Source organism: Trichosurus vulpecula, chromosome 5, assembly GCF_011100635.1.
Source record: "Trichosurus vulpecula isolate mTriVul1 chromosome 5, mTriVul1.pri, whole genome shotgun sequence".
NCBI lineage: Eukaryota > Metazoa > Chordata > Mammalia > Diprotodontia > Phalangeridae > Trichosurus > Trichosurus vulpecula.
Genome location: NC_050577.1, coordinates 22,803,173 through 22,821,829, shown reverse-complemented (window position 1 = coordinate 22,821,829; position 18,657 = coordinate 22,803,173). Strand labels below are relative to the sequence as shown.

Sequence of the window (18,657 nt, the reverse complement as noted above, 5' to 3'; positions counted from 1 at the left end):
TTGCAGGTAAAAGAACTGGGTTACCAACAATATGACCTTGGCCAAGTCATTTATTTCTGGGCCTCTCTTTCTTCATCTATAAAATGACCGGGGGGGATGGGGGACAGACGGACCTAGGCTAGACTGACCTCTAATATGCTTCCTTGTTTTAAAATTTTATAATCCTATATGGCAATTTATGAAGCTTGAAATATTGTGTACCGACCTAGCTCTTACCTAGCTTCTTCCAATAATAATTATCTTTAATTTTTTGGCTATTTTGCTTTTCAGGGCTTCAGTTTCCTCAGCAAAAGAAGGGAATTGAACTAGAAAATGTAAAGTTTACACCAGCTTTAAATTTTATTATTTTGAAATGTACTCCTCAAGATATATTGGGGGAACACACTAGTCTAGAAGAGAAAGTCATCCAATTGTGTCCAAACTTATATATGTTTTTATGACATTCAGAAGGACATGCACTTCCCCTTATAGTATTAGCTAACATCTCCTCCAGTCCCTCTTTCTTTAGCCATGTTTTCTGACTCAGATACATATATGCTAGTTCACCGAAGAACCCTTCTAATTCTCTTTTGGTAAATAGCAACAATTACCACAGTGTGTAATCATACTCAGTTTGACATGTTAAATAAATTATGTCTCATATTTGGCCCATTGTTTAAGTTACAAATTATATTAATACCTTTTAAAATATCATGTAAAATTACGGTGCTTTAACAACATTCTGACAAACCTTTTCTCAACTTCATAAATGTTTTCTTTTTCTTCTTTTATTGCCACACTACCTGAAAATTTACACTGTGAAGAGATCAGGGTTAGACACATTTAGATGAAAATTAGTGTTATTATCAGTGTCATTTCCAAAAGCTACGTTTAACAGTATGCTAATTTTATAGCAACTAATTATCAAGCTACATTTTGTCAAAGTTCAAGAATTAATTTCTACAGAGCTTTAAAAAGTTAGAGGCTCGCTGCACCTTTCCATTATTTTACATAGCCAGCTGAAGCTAAATAGTAATCACAGATTAAGCAACACATTTCTCAGGTTCACTTTGAACTTAGATCACAAAAGCCAAAATGTAAAAGTTCCGAGAAGTCAGGTTGTTTCTTCTAATATTTAAAACAAAATGCTAAGCTAGATCAATGTTGCTTTTCATTTTTCAAAAACTGTTGTGAAATTTATAATTTACTAGAAATATTTAAACACTTTTAGATAACAAGGAAAACATTTTACTGATAATTAAAAAAAACCCTATGACTATAGTTGTTTAATTGTATGATTATTTTGTTTCACGTAACTGTCAACAATTTAGAAATCTTTAAACCCAGGCACCTGAGGCTCTCCTTAATATAATGTGCCTAATAGATAATGAGACTATAGCTCTTAAGTGCTGGTTTCTGTCTTTTGGTTTTGTTTCCTATGCACAAGACATAAAAGAGTAAGGAAGGAGGGGCAGTTAGGTGGCACAGTGAGTAGAGCACTGACCCTGGAGTCAGGAGGACCTGAGTTCAAATCTGCCCTCAGACACTTGACACACTTACTTGACCTTGGGCAAGTCACTTAACCCCAAATGCCCTGCCTTCCCCCTCTAAAAAAACAAAACACAAAACAGTAAGAGTGAGGAAGGAAAGTCATTTTTTACTTTCTTCCTAATGAAAACCATGCTAGACATCAAGAGGAACACTGGCAGTTTGGATCATCCTACATACCTTGGGCTTAAATATGGCAAGTTCTTTAGTTTCATATTCCTTTGTCAAATATAGATTTTACTATATGGAGGTAGCATACAGAAATCAACACTTCTAGGACATACATAGTCTCTAAGAAGCAAAGTAGTGTGGATGAAGAAGAGGATTCTGAAAAAACACTTTGTCTTTGTTAAGTCTTAGAGTTAATGGATTGAGACACCTGAAGAATGCTGACTAGCTACAGATTCAGCAGCAAGGTACAGCATCCAAGAGTGTGGGACCTGGCATCAGGAAGATCCTAGTTCAAATCCCAACTCAGGCGTTTAACCAGCTATGTGACTCTTAACCTCATTAAGCCTCAGTTTCTTCATCTGAAAAATGAAGATAATGACAGAAACTATCTTTAGAAGTTTGTGAGAATCGAATGAGAAAATGCATGTGAAGCATGCTGTAAACACTAAAATTTTTTATAAATGGGAGCTATTAAAAAAGCAGTTTTTGAAGGCTAAAGTTTAGCTACAAAAATGTCCACTAGCAAGTATGTTAACAATTACTATACACCAGATAAGCTAATGTAACTGTAACAATTCTATCCTCTACTTGGATTCCTACACGAAGTCAAAGCCCAGTGACTTTAAGCTAACATATACATTTACGCATGTATGTATACATCTTAGTTACCTGGCATTCAGAAAAACAGGATTCTGATATAGTGCTTACTATACACCAGGCACTGTGCTAAGCACTTTACTATTATCATCCAATCTGATCCTCACAACCACCCTGGGAGGAAGCTGCTAGCATTAGCTTCACTTCACAGTTGAGGAAACTGGGGCAAACAGAAGTTAAGTGACTTGTCTATGGTCACACAGATCAGTGTCTGAGGGTGGATCTGAACTCAGGTGCTTCCTGACTCCAGGCCCACCAAACACATAAAGCAACTGTGCTGTGAAACTGACAAGGTGGTATTTTTAAGTAGAACCAAGTCTTCCCTAGACCTATACATGGATATTATCTTTGCTGGCTGGGTTCTAGTATAGCATTATGACTAAGGAGAAAGAAGAAAGGCCACACTTTCCCAAAATACCTTCTCATCCACGTCCAGCCCCTTTTTATGCTCGTTTAACTCTGCTGGTTTTTCATCCTCAGAGGTCTCATTAGTAATTCTTCCCAAAGAATTATTCAGAACTGGAGAATCATGCTTAATCTCATTTGCTGGAAAGATGAAATATTCAACTGTAAAAGCTTCAATTGTATAGAGACCCAGTTATTTAAAGGCACAAAGAATGTTATACAAATGAACCAAGAACTCAATGATTAAGATTTAATGGATTAATAATTTAAATGAATTATAATTTCCAAATTAAACAAAAAAAAATTCCTCTACACAAATAACCCAGGTAGAGCTCTCCATAATTAATCAATAGCATGACATAGCCGCTCTAAAGTAAGAGAGAGGTAAAAGGCTTGCAGACAATAAAAAAAGCTTCATGCTTATATAGTACGGATATTTTCTTTGATAAAAGAATCAGAAAGGTAATAAAACAGAAAACAGTATAAAGCTATAAAAACTAAGTTCATTACATTTTAACATATAGGAAACAACTGGATACTGATGAGGCGAATACCTGTCTGTGTCTAGGAAACTATAGATTTATCAGATTAAAAATCAAAAAAGCAAAAAATTTATCAGAGCAAAAAAATACAAAATTAGAATAAAAATGAGACATGAATGTGCAACTGAGAAAAATCCAAAACACACTACCAACTGAAAAAAAGAAAAGGAAATAGATAAAAGAACAGATCACAGAAAGCTATCCCCATCTTCTAAAGGAGTTTAATATGCATAAATCAACTACTATAACAAGGAGACCAAAAGGGCCTAGAAACCATGTCAATCAGCAAACACTTTATTTCCTCGCCAAGCAGTTGGACAGAAAAGAAAATGAAGAAAATACACAGTTTCTTCCTGGTCTGGACCTATGATTTCATCACTGTAAGGGACTCCTGGTATGGAAACTCCCTCTATCAATGCAGATTGTTACCTTTTCTTTTTTTTTTTTTTTGTAAATTACAAATTTAGAGAGCTGCATAGGACTATGAAGAGTTCAATCACTTGCCAAAGGAAATGAACAGGTACTTTTCAGAGGAAGAAATCCAAGCAAACAGCTAGAAAGGAAAAGGAGCTATATATCCAAAAATATTTATAGCAGTTCTTTCTGAAGTGGCAAAGAACTGGAAACTAAGGAGGTGCCCATTAATTGGCCAACACTGAATGCATGCAATCTCATGGAAGTTATTGTGCTAAAAGAAATGATGAACACTATGGCTTCATGGAAAAGACTTGTATGAATCAACACAAAGTGAAGGGAGCAGAACCAGGAGAACAATCAACACAACAATAATATAAATAACGCTGAAGGATTTAAGAACCCTGATCGATGCAATGACCAACTAGGATTCCAGGGCACCAAGACTGACATCTCCTGACAGACAGGTAACCGATTTAAGATTCAGAATAAGGCAAATTCTGACAGTGGCCATGTCAAAATGTGTTTGCTTGACTGTGTGTATTTTCCTCATGAGGGTTTTGTTTTCTATAATAATGGCAGCAGGTGGAAGGTAGAGAAAATAAGTGTTTGTTAACTGCAATAAAATTTAAAAGTGGGCAAGTAAAGGAGAGGGAAAGGGAAAGAACAAATATAGCATTTAACTGGGCTATTGGGTTTTTGACTATTTAAAAAAAAAAGATTGTCAAGAGGGTATGGTTTATATACCACCTTGAAACATAATTGACTAAGTAATTCTGGCTAAGTTCTTAACCTCTCAGAGCCTAGGGCAACATTCTCAGTTAATGAGATAGTGAGAAGGTGCTAAACTCATCATAGGGAGCTCCCTACACCAAGGAAGTCATAGCTTTGGGCTCCACCCCTCAATCTAAAAAACACATTTGACCAAGCAAAGGAAAATGTAGCCTTCAAGGCTCACAAAGCATCTCCCAAGCCCATGTCAAAATCACCTTGCAAGATCTAAGTTAAACTTTTTTTTTTTTAAAACAACCTTCTGTCTGGTGATATCAAGAGAGGAATAAACCAGGGAGACATTTTCGCTAGAAGCGTTCACCACTGAGAGGAGGTCCACTGGAGAGTCCGAGGAGCAAGTCCTCTGGATAAGTCCTTTTTGAAGATATCATTGTGCCAATTGCTTCCAAGGCCTACACCTGGTGTAGGCAAGATCTGTAATTGCTCAAGAGTTTGGCCTAACTATCCATACAAGAAATAGCCAGTGGATGAAGAATGCTTACCGTATATACTATTAAAAGAGGCTTGACTGTCAACTCCATAGTGCTCTATCAGTACATATGTATCTCAGGCAAATACAGGAAATGGACAATGAGATAGGTTTAGAATTGAGCACAAGATAGAGGGATGGATTGCCTTTGGAGCGTTGTCTGGTGCTTTTAATGCCTCCAAGTTTCTCTCCAAAACAAAGGCTTATTTAAAAAAAATAACAACATTCAAGGATGCTATGTGACTATAAGTCACAGAATACAATATATCTAAAGAATTAAATTTGAGAGCTACCCAATGGGTAATGGAGTGACCCGGGAGAGGTGTGAACAGCTTGCAAAGCATTATAAACAAGAATTGGGCAAGATGAGTGGTATAAAGGAGTTCAGCAGAAAGATAAATTAATATGAAAAAAGGCCAATCACAAAATAAGAGATGACCAAGGTATTCCACTGATCTCTCTGCAATGTTAAGGAACTGGAAGGAGGCTCTTCCCAAGGACATCAGGTAAATCCCTACGAAAGTTATGGGATAATGAGCAAAAGTTGCAAAAGACGGGCAAGTACAAGTGGATTTTAGGAGCATCTGGGAGAGTACTGGCGTGATAGCACATGCCCATCCAAGTGAAGTGACATAACTCACTTTAACAGTATATCAATAACAATGGATCATATGACCTTAGTAAGGCCAAGCAGTTTTAAGAAAATCTCTAAATGTGGCAGCTCAAAAAGTATAATCAACTAAGCCATGTCTTTAAAGCAAATGTCAGATTTAAAGTTATTTTAAGACTTTAGAAAAAAAAATCACAAAAATAATTCAGTGAACACCTAGAAGATGTTTCCTTGAAGATTAAACTCTGAAAAAGCCTTTTTCAGATCACAGCTACTTAACAGGTTCTAAAATGAATTTGTCCGAGTGAACTAACTTTTGATGAAGCCCAAAAATGATTTAACATTTTTTAGTATTATTAATTACATCATAATTTTGAAAATGAAAGTTATTACCAGCTATAAATGAAGCACTGGAACAGACTTCTGATGTCAATGATCCATGGTCCTGTGCAGGAAATTCTCTATTATAAAGCAAATAAAATTTAAAAATCAAAATTTATAATCAAATGATACCTCTCACTGGCTACAAATAGTGCAGTACGCCTAGTTCAAATGCTAATCCTCTGTAAAGCCTTACCCAATACTCCAGTCTACAGAAATATCTCCACATCCTTTGAATTACATTTACCTATACCATTATTTGGCATTTAATCATAGTTTTTGAAATAAAAAAATACATTGAAGTATAAAGCATTTACACAAATCGGCGTTACTGACCTAGGTTCAAATCCAAATTCTACCACTTACTATTAACTTTCAATGTGAACTTGGACACATCATGGGCCGCCTGGAATCTCAGTTTTCTCATCTGTAAAATGAGCAGACTGAACCTGATGACTTCTCAGTCATCCTCTCCATCATTCCTTCCAGCTCTCAACCCAGGATCTTACACATGAATCTCTACATTCCTCAGAAGCAGAATGCTTATTCTTGTAAATCTCTGTTCTTCCATGCATACAGCAGACACTCATACTGATACCTTTATGCCACGCTCATTTCCAAGTCTCTCTTCCTTTCCCCTACCCATCAAGCCTAATAGAGACTTCCCAGCTGGCTCTCTTCCTTCCACTCTCAGATGGCATCTTGGAATTCTGGATTTCCAGTGCAAGGTGGGGAAGGACTGACCTCTCTCCACTCTAGTCCCACATCAGGGGAATTTCACCCATATGGCATCTGGTGGAGGGAAACTCAATTAAGAGTGCTTTGTGTTTGGGTCTCTGGTAGCCTTTCCATTTTTTTGTGTTTGTTCATTCCTGATCTTTGGTGAATGAGCATTGATGCTGGAATGAATGGACTGAGGCATAGAGCAAACTTTGTGAGTTCAAGAGGTCCAGAATTCCTGGGTCCAATCAGTGAAGCTAGCTGGTAGCAGAGGAAGCTTTTGCACTGGAAAGGACCTCCACCAACAAAAGGACTGGCCCAAGCCTGGCAGTTTTAATAGCAGACATGTACCAGAGATTGTTTGGACAGTAAAGAACAAAGATGAAATGTAAAAAGCCCAAATAGCAGATCTACAAACTGCTTTATGCTCTAATGAGATTTAAATATCAGCCTCTGTGGTGGTAAGAATGGCTACCATAATCTCCTGCCTTGCAGTCTGAACTAGCTCTTTGCCTTTTCTTTATCAATATGGGGAAGATTATGAGAAGACTGGAATACTAGTGCATTATTGCCAGTGCTATAAGTTGGTACAACCATCTTGGAAAGCAATTTGGGAAAATGCAAATAAAGTGACTAAAATGTCCACACCCAGATTCTACTATTAAGTAGATACCCCAGAGAGGGAACAATTAGGAAATTAACACAAAAAAGGGGTCAATCACAAAATCTATTTATAAATTTAACAGAAAGCCCACATGTACACCACCATATTTATCACAGCACATTTTGTGATAGCAAAGAACTACAAGTAAAGAAGAGGCCCACTGACTGAGAAATGGCTAAGCCCACTGCAGAAAATGGAGTACGAGAGAACTATAACAAATGACAAATATGATGACTACAGAGAAGCGTATTAAGATATACATAAACTGAGGCAGAATGAAGTAAAGAGCTGAAAAAACACACATGACTCCAGCAACATAAACGGAAAGAACCACAAAAGAATGCTGCAAAGTTACTAAGAACAATCATGGCCTCAAAGAAAAATTATAGGAAGACACTGGCAGAGATGCAAACAGAGCAGATGTCCATGGACTGAAGAATGGCAAAACAAACTATGGAATGTTGCCGTGCTAAGATAAACAATGAATGCTGAATACTGAGAAGCATGGAGAGACATAGGAACTGATAGAGTGAAGTAAATCCAAGAAAACAATCTACACAACTGCAAGAGTGTAAATGAAGGAATAACAAACACAAAACAAAGAGAATGTTGCAAAAATTAAACAAGTATGGCCTCAAAGAAGCCATTTGAGAAGACATCTCCCCCTACTTGTCTGCAGAGGTGAGGAACACTGCATATATTTATTTTCAGGTGGTTCTGACATACTGATTGGTTTCTCTCTCTCTCTCTTTAAAAACTGCAATTTCTAAAGGATTTCCTCATAACTCAACTGCCCTTTGAAACAGCAAGGAAGGAATTATTTGGGGGATGGAAAGTATTTTCCCCCAAGCAGAAAAAGACAAAAGCTGACACTTCTCCAAACATTAGGGAATTTAGCTGTAATGCAACTCTGATCCCCCTGTACCATGGTGTTCTAAAAGCAATGATTTTTTTATTTGGACAAATACTAAGTTTATAAATACTGTGAGATTTGTGTGAGTGGGGTAATTTGGTTTTGAAAAAACTGTGCTCTAGGAAATACTTGGGTTTGTTTTTTTTTTGTAGAGAAGGGAAGGCAATTCAAGTTAAGTAACTTGCTCAACGTCACATAGCTAGAGTGTCAAGTGTCTGAGGCCACATTTGAACTCAGGTCCTCTTGACTCCGGGGCAGGGCTCCACTCACTGCACCACCTAGCAGCCCTGGTACTTGGGATTTTTAATGTGATATCTAGGAGGCCACTGGGAGCTGTAACACATGGACTTTATTGGAACTCAAGGCTGGACATCCACCCTGGGCCCTAGCTCTTTCTACAACTGTGGATACAGAAAAAAAGATGCCATGGCAGGTGAGGCTTTGGTTTAAAAATAGAGATGACTTTTCTTGCTCTCTAATGGTCATCTCTCACTCATTTCCAGGGAAGGGCAGGCTAGAGCCTCTCTGGAACTCCAGCCCCAACTGTCATTCTCCTCACCTCTGGCAGAAAAAGCAGCTGCCTGCACATGGCAAATAGAGCCCATGTACTAGCCTCGAGGAGTACCTGGCTGAATGTCTGCTTTTGCTCTCTGAGCATAGGAGAAGGATCTGGACATCCTTAGCCTTAGTAATAGCCCCAGGATTTCAAGATGTGAGTCCCTCAATGGGAGCAGTCAGCAGGAGCTGTTTTTTGCACTGGTAATGATGACGACCAACAGGAACAGAAACCCAAGCTCTGGCCTGGTTGATCAAACCCCTTTGAGTCACCTATGCCATTAGGGACATTCCTAACTTCATTAATACGTGGATCAACTGGGGCAGTGATACCCTGGACTGTGTTACTGGGTAAAAAGGACTGCAACTCAAGTCCCAGACATGAGAGTGCCCAGGGATCTCAGGGTAGTAGTAATGCCTGTCTTGGTTTTCTTAACTGTAAAATGGAGATAATAATAGAGCCTAAGTCCCAGAAATACTTTGAGGATCAAATGGGGTATTCTGTAAAGCACTTACAGCATCTGGCACATAACAGACACTTTCCTTCCTTCTTAGCATGGGGGGTGGTGCTGTTGATAGGAGTACTCGGGTCCCAGCACTGATGGGGGATTGCCAGGTTTGGCAAAAGAAGACAGTGCTTTGTCCCAATCACAAAAGATGGCACCACAGGCCCCGGTGGCACAGCTCCCAGAGGCATGGGCAGTGACAGAGAGGCTGGCCCAGTATAACCCTTTGATTAAATGTAATCCAGAAAGTCCAGTACAGTATCCTTCGAGTCCCTAGGGCAGCTTCTTCCCAGAGAAAGCTTGGAAAACAAAAAGATGGTTTGCTTTCTGATAGCAGGCAAAGTGCTGGGCCTGGAGTCAGGGAGAAAGAGTTCAAATCCAGCATCACCCTTAAGAGCTCTGGGACCCTGGGCAAGTCATTTAAAGCGTGCCTCCATTCTTCACAGGGTTGCTGTGAGGATCATAGGAGATATCTGTAAAGCACTTCGTACAGTGCCTGCCTCAGAGGAGGTGCTTGATGCATGCTTGCTCCCTTCTAACTCATGTGGAAGTGGGCCCCATTAGCAGCAGATTGGGCAGTGGCATGGACAGTGACAAAGTGAGGAACCACTGTGATCCAGTGATCTTTCCAACGTGGGACGGTGTAGCCTGGGATTTCTGGCCTTTTTTCTCCCATTACTTAGCCACTCTCTTAGGGTCCATTACATTGTTTGTTGTATTTTGGTTTTGCTATTTTCCTGGTTTAATTTTCTTCTTTCAGAGCTACCTCTGCCAGGCTTTGCAAATTTCCAAGGGCGGGTTGTCCATTAACAGCTAAAGCCATTTCAGGAGTGAAAGGTCTCTGAAAAGATTTTTTTGAAGCTTGTGGCAGCAGGCATTTCCACCCATCCCCCACTATATGGGCTGGGCTAGCGCCTCCTTCCTGAAGTAGTAGACCATCCTGGGCACATAACTGATGAATCAAGACCTTGTTGTTGCTGAATATCTTTGTGGACTATCCTTCCCCTACGATAGCTAAGAAATTCTCTTTTTGTTAACTGTTGGAAGAACACAGGCCTAATTTCATCATAATCTCTGAGCTAAACTACCAAGGGACTGGCCTGGTTATTCAAAGTCTGCAACATTCTCCTACAGATTGTAACAGTAATAAGTTAAATGACTGAATCTAGTCAAGTCAATCTGTAAATGTGTACTGTGAATCTTTTATGTTTAGCAGCTCTCTTGGGTACAGACATAAAATATTGGTCCTATATGTCAAACATTTTGTATACTGAGTACCTCTACCTTTCTCCTAATCCCTCCTTCTGCTCTTACGCAGAAATCTTAGATGTAAACCTAAAACCTAAGCTATAAGTAAACCACAACAAGGGTGTGGTGATGGGTGTTTAAGGAGCCAAGGATTATGGGAAAATGGTGCCCAGACTGGCTTCTCTTTAGAGGCCAGGATTCTGCAGGATTTAATCTGATCTGGTTTCAGAGCAGAAGGGCCCCTCAGGGAGAGAAGAGAATGCAGTACTCCAGCCTGGTAGAGCCGGGAGCAGATTATTAATGTTAGATAACAAAGACTTTAAAAAAAAAAAGAGACAGAAATTAGTTCTGCTTCTGACAACATACATAAAATTTCTTACCTACAGACCTGGCCACCTATAAAACAAAGATAAGGAGAGAGCTTTTGTACTACGTCTCACTGACCTCTCCCTTTCATAAGTTCAGGACTTCTTTTGGTACTCGACAGCCTGATAAAGGGAAAGTTACAGGAAGGAAAAAAATCTTTATACTCATCTTAAAATTGGGTCTGGGGAAAAAGAGGGAGGGCACTATAAACATACATATCTTAAAACAGATTTTAAAGTTCTAGGGTTAGTTATTTTCTCCTATTTAGAGCTATTAAACTCACTGGTTTTCCTAGGAAAGAATTACAAGAGTAATGGTAGAACACTTGGAGTAACACACCCAAGAGTGTTCTGAAGAAATTACAGCACGCTGACTGCATATGCCAAAGCTCTATGCAGAAAGGTCAGTGTTAACTCAGTGTCTCATAATGCTGCTTTATAGCTTATTCCAGAGCTGGAATTGTAAAAAAAAAAAAACATTTAAAAATAACCTGCCTAAAAGTAAAAACAACTGGGGCCAAACTAGTAAAAGCAGCTTAGTTTTGCTTAAATTTGAGGTGGATAGAAAAGGTTTGTGCATATGTTAAGACAGTACAAGAATTAATAAATCAATATTTATTAAGTGCCTACTATGTGCCAGGGACTGTGCTAAGTCTTAGCGATACAAAAAAACCCAAAACAAAGAAAACCTCAAGGAGTTTATAATCTAATGGGGAAGACTACATTCAAACAAATATATATTTGTATATAATGTATACAAATCAGAAGCTAGATATAGGAAAAACAGGAAATAATTAACAGGAAAGGCACTGGAATTGAGAGGATCAGGAAAGCTTCTTGTAGAAGGTGGGATTTTAGTTGAAATTTAAAGGAAGCCAGGGAGGTTAGTAGTTGGTACAGAGGAGGAAGAGCATTCTAGGCATGGGGGACAGCCAGAGAAAATGCAGAGAGCTGGCCACTTCATCATGTGAGACTGGGGTGAAGGAGGAGAAAGTGGCAAAAAGCACCCGGGTGACAGGAGATGAGGAAGAGGGGAACATAGAGAGTAAAATGTGAGGCAAGGTTCTCAGCTTGGTGGTAGGGGGTCAGGGGGTGAAGGGCACAAGCCACAGGAGGTTTGATGAGGGATTAGAAAGTTTGGTAGAGCCTCTGTGGAGGTGATAAAGGAAGAATACCAGGATTGCCCAGAAGCAGTGAGAGCCCCATTGAGGTTATGAAACAAATCTGTAGTGGACTTCATTCAGCAGCACCTGTGTAGACATGAAGGCCATGATGAATGGTGAGAGTGATCCAAGGCTGGGGCCTGTCTTGACATAAACAGCAACAAGAAGAGCCTGGGGATTCAAGAAAGATCTCCTGATACAAATAACCAGAGAAAGAACTTTGTTCACCAACCCTCTGAGTACTAACATCAAGTAAAGAAGAAAAAGATCTGTAATGCATTCTGTTGGTGGTAGTACCCTGGAATGCCACTACCCTCCTTCTGAAGAATCCAAGTCACAGGGGCCCAGTGGGTACTGCGGAATGTTTCCAATGTTTGCTCACCATAAAAGGATCTTGAGGAAGAGTATGATCAAAAAAAGGAGGGGGGCCCATCGTGTACCAAGAATGGAAGGTAATGATGGACAACTCTAGCCCTCTTTAGTACCCCCAAATTCAATAAATACAGAAGATGATCTTCAGGACCCCAGGCAGATACTCCGTGGCCACAAGCCACTCTCTCCCCCTCCATCCCACAACGAAGGAGATTCTGAGGGTATGAAGCTGGGTGGTATCTGAGTTTGCTAAGTCTGGAATGCCAACAGGACATTCAAGTGGTGATATTCAACAGGGAGATGGTATACAGAACTGGGGACTGAGAGAGATTCTGGCTAGATAGAGAGATTTAGCAATCATCTGCATAGGGATAAACTCCTAGAAGCCAAGGAGATCACAAAGGACTTGGATACTAACCACACATGGGGGGACAGGAAACGAACGATAATCTGCTGCCAGACTGAGACACTGAAAACCAAGGGAGTAGAATATTCACAGAATGAAGGGCTATGAAAAAGCTACTGAGAAGTGAAAGAAGAGAATAATTAGGGAAAATACCTCCAGAGAGAACTGATGAACTCTGAGCATAGACTGAATCATATTTTTCACTTGTTAAAATCTCAAAACTATCCCCTCAAGTGCATGAGAGTCTTAAGTGATGATTACCATGTAAGACAAACAATCTTAGAAGAATGACTGCCCAGCTTAATTAATGGCAAGCCATCACATAAAATTATTCAGCCAGACAATTTAAAGAGCTATCTTTATAAGGAATACTTCACACTCCAAGAATAATTTATCTGTTTCTTCACATGTAAAATGGAGTTAATTCCTGTCATAAGCAACCTAACTCTCAGGGGTATTGCAAAGCTCAAATGAGATAATGGATGTATGGCAGTTTACACATTCTTAAAGTACTATATAAGTCAGTTATTCCTTAGCACTGAGCTATGGTAGTATGCAAATTACTTGAGGAGGGGAGCAAAGATTCCCATGGTTTCATTTTGAGAAGGCAATGGTCACGCAAGCTTCTAATGACACTAGGCTATAACTCAGAATGTTGGACCTCAACAAGGTCAAATAGGAGTGAGTTTACTTCCCTACCTTTGGTTAAATCTATGTCAGCTGCGTACAGGATTCTGTGTGTGTGTGTGTGTGTGTGTGTGTGTGGGGGTGGTGGTGGTGTTCACGTTCTCTTGTTTTAATACTCTTTAACAAGGGCAATCACTCCAAGGGTATGTGCCAAAGTTATTTCCCTTAAAGGGCCAAAGTCAAGGACTATCAGAGATCCTGCAGCAGCTGCTGGTGTGAGGAAGCCAAGTGTTTCAAGGTTTATTCAAGCTCATAATGAAATGAAATCAAATCAACACCTAGGTGCCAAGTGTGGCTGAAAACAAATAAAACCAAGAACTGACCAACTATCACTGTGAAATTGCCCAATTACGTTCAGAGGAATGTGCTAGCTAGAGGAGCTCACGTCTCTGCAGCACACGATAGGCTTTTCAGGGTTAGAAGAATAGCAGGAAAACCAGTGGAGGAAAAAAACCAAATAGCTACTAAATTCAGTTTGGAAAAAACCTTTGTCATGGGCAAGACAATACAAAGATTGGAGTACTTAAGTTAGTTTTATCAGTTAAAATTTTTCTTTTTCCTAACTTTTTAATTTAAAGCTATACCAAAATATGTCCCACAGGTGGGTCAACCTGTACCATCAAAATATTGCACTAGACTGCTAAAAACATCCGCCACCATCCCCAATATTTTGGAGATTTTTAACTTCCAGTGGGCCTAGAAATCTTATCCCCATTGGGGGGGATGATAAATTCTGATAAATATTGATAAATTGGGAAGGAGAACTGTGAGAATGACAGCAATTTTCAAATGGAGATGGAATACAGCCATATCACCTTATACCATGTCACATGTCAATGAAAGGTTAAGAAATTTATCTAAGATAGGGAGATGCATACTTGAGAGGCCTAAGAACTCATCAGAATTAAACACCATTGTGAACCTATGGACTATAAGCAAGGCCAAACTTGAAAAATTGGATTGTCAAAGATACACTTAATATCCAATATGACAGAAATGTGGTTTCATAAAGGATTAAAGAATGTGTCAAAATCTTATGAATTCAATGCTAAAATATATATAACAAATTATTTCAGCAAAAGAGTTTATTGCATATGAAAAACCCTTTTTATGGAAAAAAGTAAAAGGCTTTATTATGTCAATAAATTTCATTATTTTACTTTGTTCCAGGTAATGTGCACACCACTGTATAGACTACAGAGATTAAAAAAGCATAAAGCATGCTACCGGCCCTCAAAGAATTTATAATCTAATTGGAAGGCTATGACTAATGCAGAAGTGGCAACTTAAGCATGTTTTAAGTGTCAAACTGAATGAAGTATAAAACAGAAGCACTTTAGGGGTTCAGAGCAATGAAGGCTGGAATAATCAGAGGGTTTTCTATAAAAGACTAGAGCTGGAGTAGGCTTGAGAAAGTAAAGATTGGGAGGCCATTCCAGGTCAAAAGAGCACAAGCAAAGTCACAGCAAGAGAAACAAACATGCCTGGCCACGTAGTACTGAGCAGACCGGCAGGCAGGAAGAGGAGCAGGGGAAAGGAAAAGGGTGCATGCCTTGAGTGTCAGGCATAGGAGCCAGACCCCGGGAAAAACTTCACCTTTCATTAAATTCAGGATAGTCTTTTCTGCTCTACATATGAACAAAGATGAAGAGGCAAAGTTTTAGCACAATCAAAATAGCAGAGCTTGGGTTCTAATGAAAAAAGAGAAAGGAAATCTACGGGCACTGAAAGATGCTGGTGTAACCCATGCAGGCTCCACAAGGTGCTGGGTTTACCTTTTCCATTAAGAGAAGCAGAGTAATACCTGGACTGAGCAAGCTAAGCCTCAACAGCTAAGTGACTTAATCTTTCTGAGCGCCTGGGTTCTCAGCTATAAAACGCTCACACTCTGTGTCTGATGAAAGAGCAGAAGAATGCCTTAAAAAGGCAGAATTAGCCAAATGGAAAAGGAGGTCCAAAAGACCACTTTAGAAAATGCCACCTTACAAGTCAGAATGGAGCCAGGGGAAACTAGCAACTTTATGAGAAACCCAAGAAATTATAAAACAGAACCAAAAGAATGAAAAAATGGATGAAAACTAGTCCACCCAATGCCTGCCAATGCCGTGTAACTCTGGGCCAGGTACTCTCCAAAGTTTTCCATTAGTGGAAAGTTGGAAAAAAAAATACCTATCTATATATCTACACACACACACACACACCCCTCCAGATTAAGAGAGGACAAAGCCCAAAACAAGTCTACACTCCCTTTCTGTCCCCCTGCCTCCTTCCCACCTTCCTACAAAGCCCTCTTCCTCATACTCTTCTCTCCCCCAATGCTTTCCTTGTGGCCCAAGTCCTTTGCCAAGTCATTCCCAACTGTTGCCATCTTTGTAGATGACACTAAATCAATAACTACATTTTCAGCTACTTGTCGGAAAGTTCTAGGGTTCTTGACTATAAAGCCTTATTCACTTTCTGTTCCAGACAAAAATAGCTCTTTGCCGATGTCTAATCACGCCTCACCTTTTTTCTTCTCTCTGCACCTTGGCACATTCTCCTCAAACATCCTTAGCCTGTTTTCCTTTCAGGCCCAGCTCAGGTGCCACCTCCAATTAGTCCTCCACTCCTCAAACAGCACCACTTAGATTTCTTGTAGGCACTAATTACAATTCTCATTTGAGTTCTTTTGGGTTTGTCTTCCCTCCTACTACACCACAAGGCCCTAGACAGTAGGGCCTAGGTCTTAGTTCATGTTTCTAACAATAATGCCCAGTGAAGAGCACTTCCTCATTACTGTTGTGGGTCCTGGAGTATTGGTTCTTTATTTCTACTGAGGGTTCTAGTCCCTTCCCAGTCACCCAGGCCCACAACGTTGGGGTCATTCTCAACTCCTCGATTTCACTCACACCCTTGTGTAGGGCCCCGTATTTCCATTCACCTCCATCGCCCTCATTCAGAGCCCCATAAGCTCTTCTAGAGACTACTGAAAAGGCCTTCTAATGGTTCTCTCCTGACTCCATGCCATGCTCTGCTGAAAAAGTGCTTTTCCTAAAGCACAGGTCAGACCGTGTCTCACTCATCACACACAGAAGAATTCTCATGGCCCCTGTTACCTACAGATAAAGTCCTCTGGCACTGAAAGCTCTTCAGAACTTTGCCCCTTCTTACCATTTCAATATTTTGTGTCTATACTTTATTCCCCTCCATGAACCCTCCAGTTCAGCCTCACAGACCTATCTGCTGTCCCTAACACACCCTATCCCACATCCCATCTGTGCACCTCTGCACTGGCTATTCCCCAAGCCTGGAATGCCCCACCTCTTAACCTCCCTCTTTAGTTGCCCTGGCTTCTTTAGAGATTTTGATGCCCCATTTGTGCTGACTCAGTCCTAGTGACCCTGTAGTTTCCAGTATTGCTGGTCTTCTTGGTTGGGAGATGCAGTAGCCAGTGGGCAGCATGCCTTTTGATCCTACCCCCTAGTCCTTTGTATTACTGGATAGTCAGCACATGGCCACATGTATTTCCTTCCCAGCCTCCTTACTGCTAACCTCATCTCCCTATGATGTGGCAATGGCTTATCCCCTTTCAGAAAGGCGAATGTACCTAACAAGACTGTTTCACTCTTATTTGGGCAGGTTGTCTATAAAAGTAATTCCCATTCGAATCCTGGGTTGGCCACAGTGGCCACCCACCAATGCTTTTCTGCCTCTCTTTTTCTATTTCACAGGCCCTCATTACTTCTTGCCATGGGCCACTGCAATGTGGCCTTGAAACTCAACTGTCTTCAGTATTCCTTCTTCGAACCATCTTGTATGCTGACTCCCCGATCAGCTCTGATTATGTCACTCCCTTGCTCGAAAGTCTTCACGAGCTCCCCACTACTAAGTAAGTTCCAAAGTCCCTAGCTAATAGTTACAAGCAAGCCTCTATTATTTGCCCCCAACCTACTTCTCCAGTTTAATTTCCTACTACCTACATACAAAATGCCTTGAGGAAGTAAGACCTGAATTTAAATCTGGCCTCAGACTGGTACTGTGTGACCCTGGTCAAGTTACTTAACTTCTGCCTCAGTTTCCTCAACTATAAAAATGGGGATAATAATAGAACCTATTTCATAAGGTTATTGTGACGATCAAATGAGATCATATCTGTAAAATGCTTAGTACAGTGCCTGGCACATAGTGGGCATTTCATAAATGCTTCCCCCTTCCCTTTCCCCAAGTATGAGTTTAACTTGGGGAAAAAAAAGGATCCTCAAAATAAGGGATCAAATATTACCAAAGTCTCTTTAACTTCACTCACCTCTTAAGACCTCAGGCATATCATTTTACATTTGTCCCTGAGGTTCCCGATCTGTGTCAGAGGAGCTGTAATATTTGTTTTTCTCCTTTATATTTGTGATAGCTGATGATCTAACTATTCCACAGTTCTATTCTAAAGCACTTAGGAGGTTCAGCAATAATAAAACCTACATCCTCGCTCATAGTGACCCTTGCCTGACTACTTGTCTCTGGGAAAGACAGCAACCAATTTTCTCCAAGTTTGAGATGAGCTTTGAAGGAAGGTGATAAGGGTGTGCACCCAGGGTTGGGGAGTGGCGAGTGGGGAGATGAAGTGTTATGTGAAAGGACCAGTGAAAAGAGCCCATCTGGCTGAACCACTGAGGGCTGAAGAGGAGTAATGTGAAATAAGCTTCAAGAAATAGGTCAGTCCCAGGTTGTAAAGGGCTGGAAATGCCAAATAAAGGAGACTGTAGTATTTAATTCTAGAGGGAAGAGGGAGCCACTGGAGCTTGAGTTAAGGAGTGACCTGGTCAGCTGCTGTGTAGAGGATGAACTGGAGAAGTAAGAGACTGGAGGTAGGGACACCAATTAGGAGGGTACTCCAATAGTCTAGCCAAGAGGTCCTGAACTTGGACAGTAGAAGGGTGTGAGGAAAGGAGACAGACGTGACAGCTGTTGTAGAGGTAGAATTGTCAGGACTTGGCAACTGGTTAGACAGTTGTGGGTGTGGAGAGGGGTATTGACGCGTGACCTAGTCAGACCTGTGCTTTAGGAAGACCACTACAGTGGCTGAATAGAGGTAGGTTGGAGTGGAGAGAGACTTT

At 40.3% G+C, this 18,657-nt stretch overlaps 1 protein-coding gene across 1 annotated transcript in view; it reads right to left on the bottom strand.

Moving 5' to 3' along the window:
* The window catches only part of TOPAZ1 (testis and ovary specific PAZ domain containing 1), a 71,198-nt gene that overhangs the window by 45,401 nt on the left and 7,140 nt on the right, over window positions 1-18,657 (bottom strand). The window contains exons 2-4 of the mRNA XM_036760479.1: window positions 5,981-6,048; window positions 2,774-2,901; window positions 727-795 (exon numbers count right to left, since the gene is read on the bottom strand). Of these exons, the coding sequence (XP_036616374.1) occupies window positions 727-795; window positions 2,774-2,901; window positions 5,981-6,048 (265 nt within the window). The remainder of the gene's footprint in view (window positions 1-726; window positions 796-2,773; window positions 2,902-5,980; window positions 6,049-18,657) is intronic.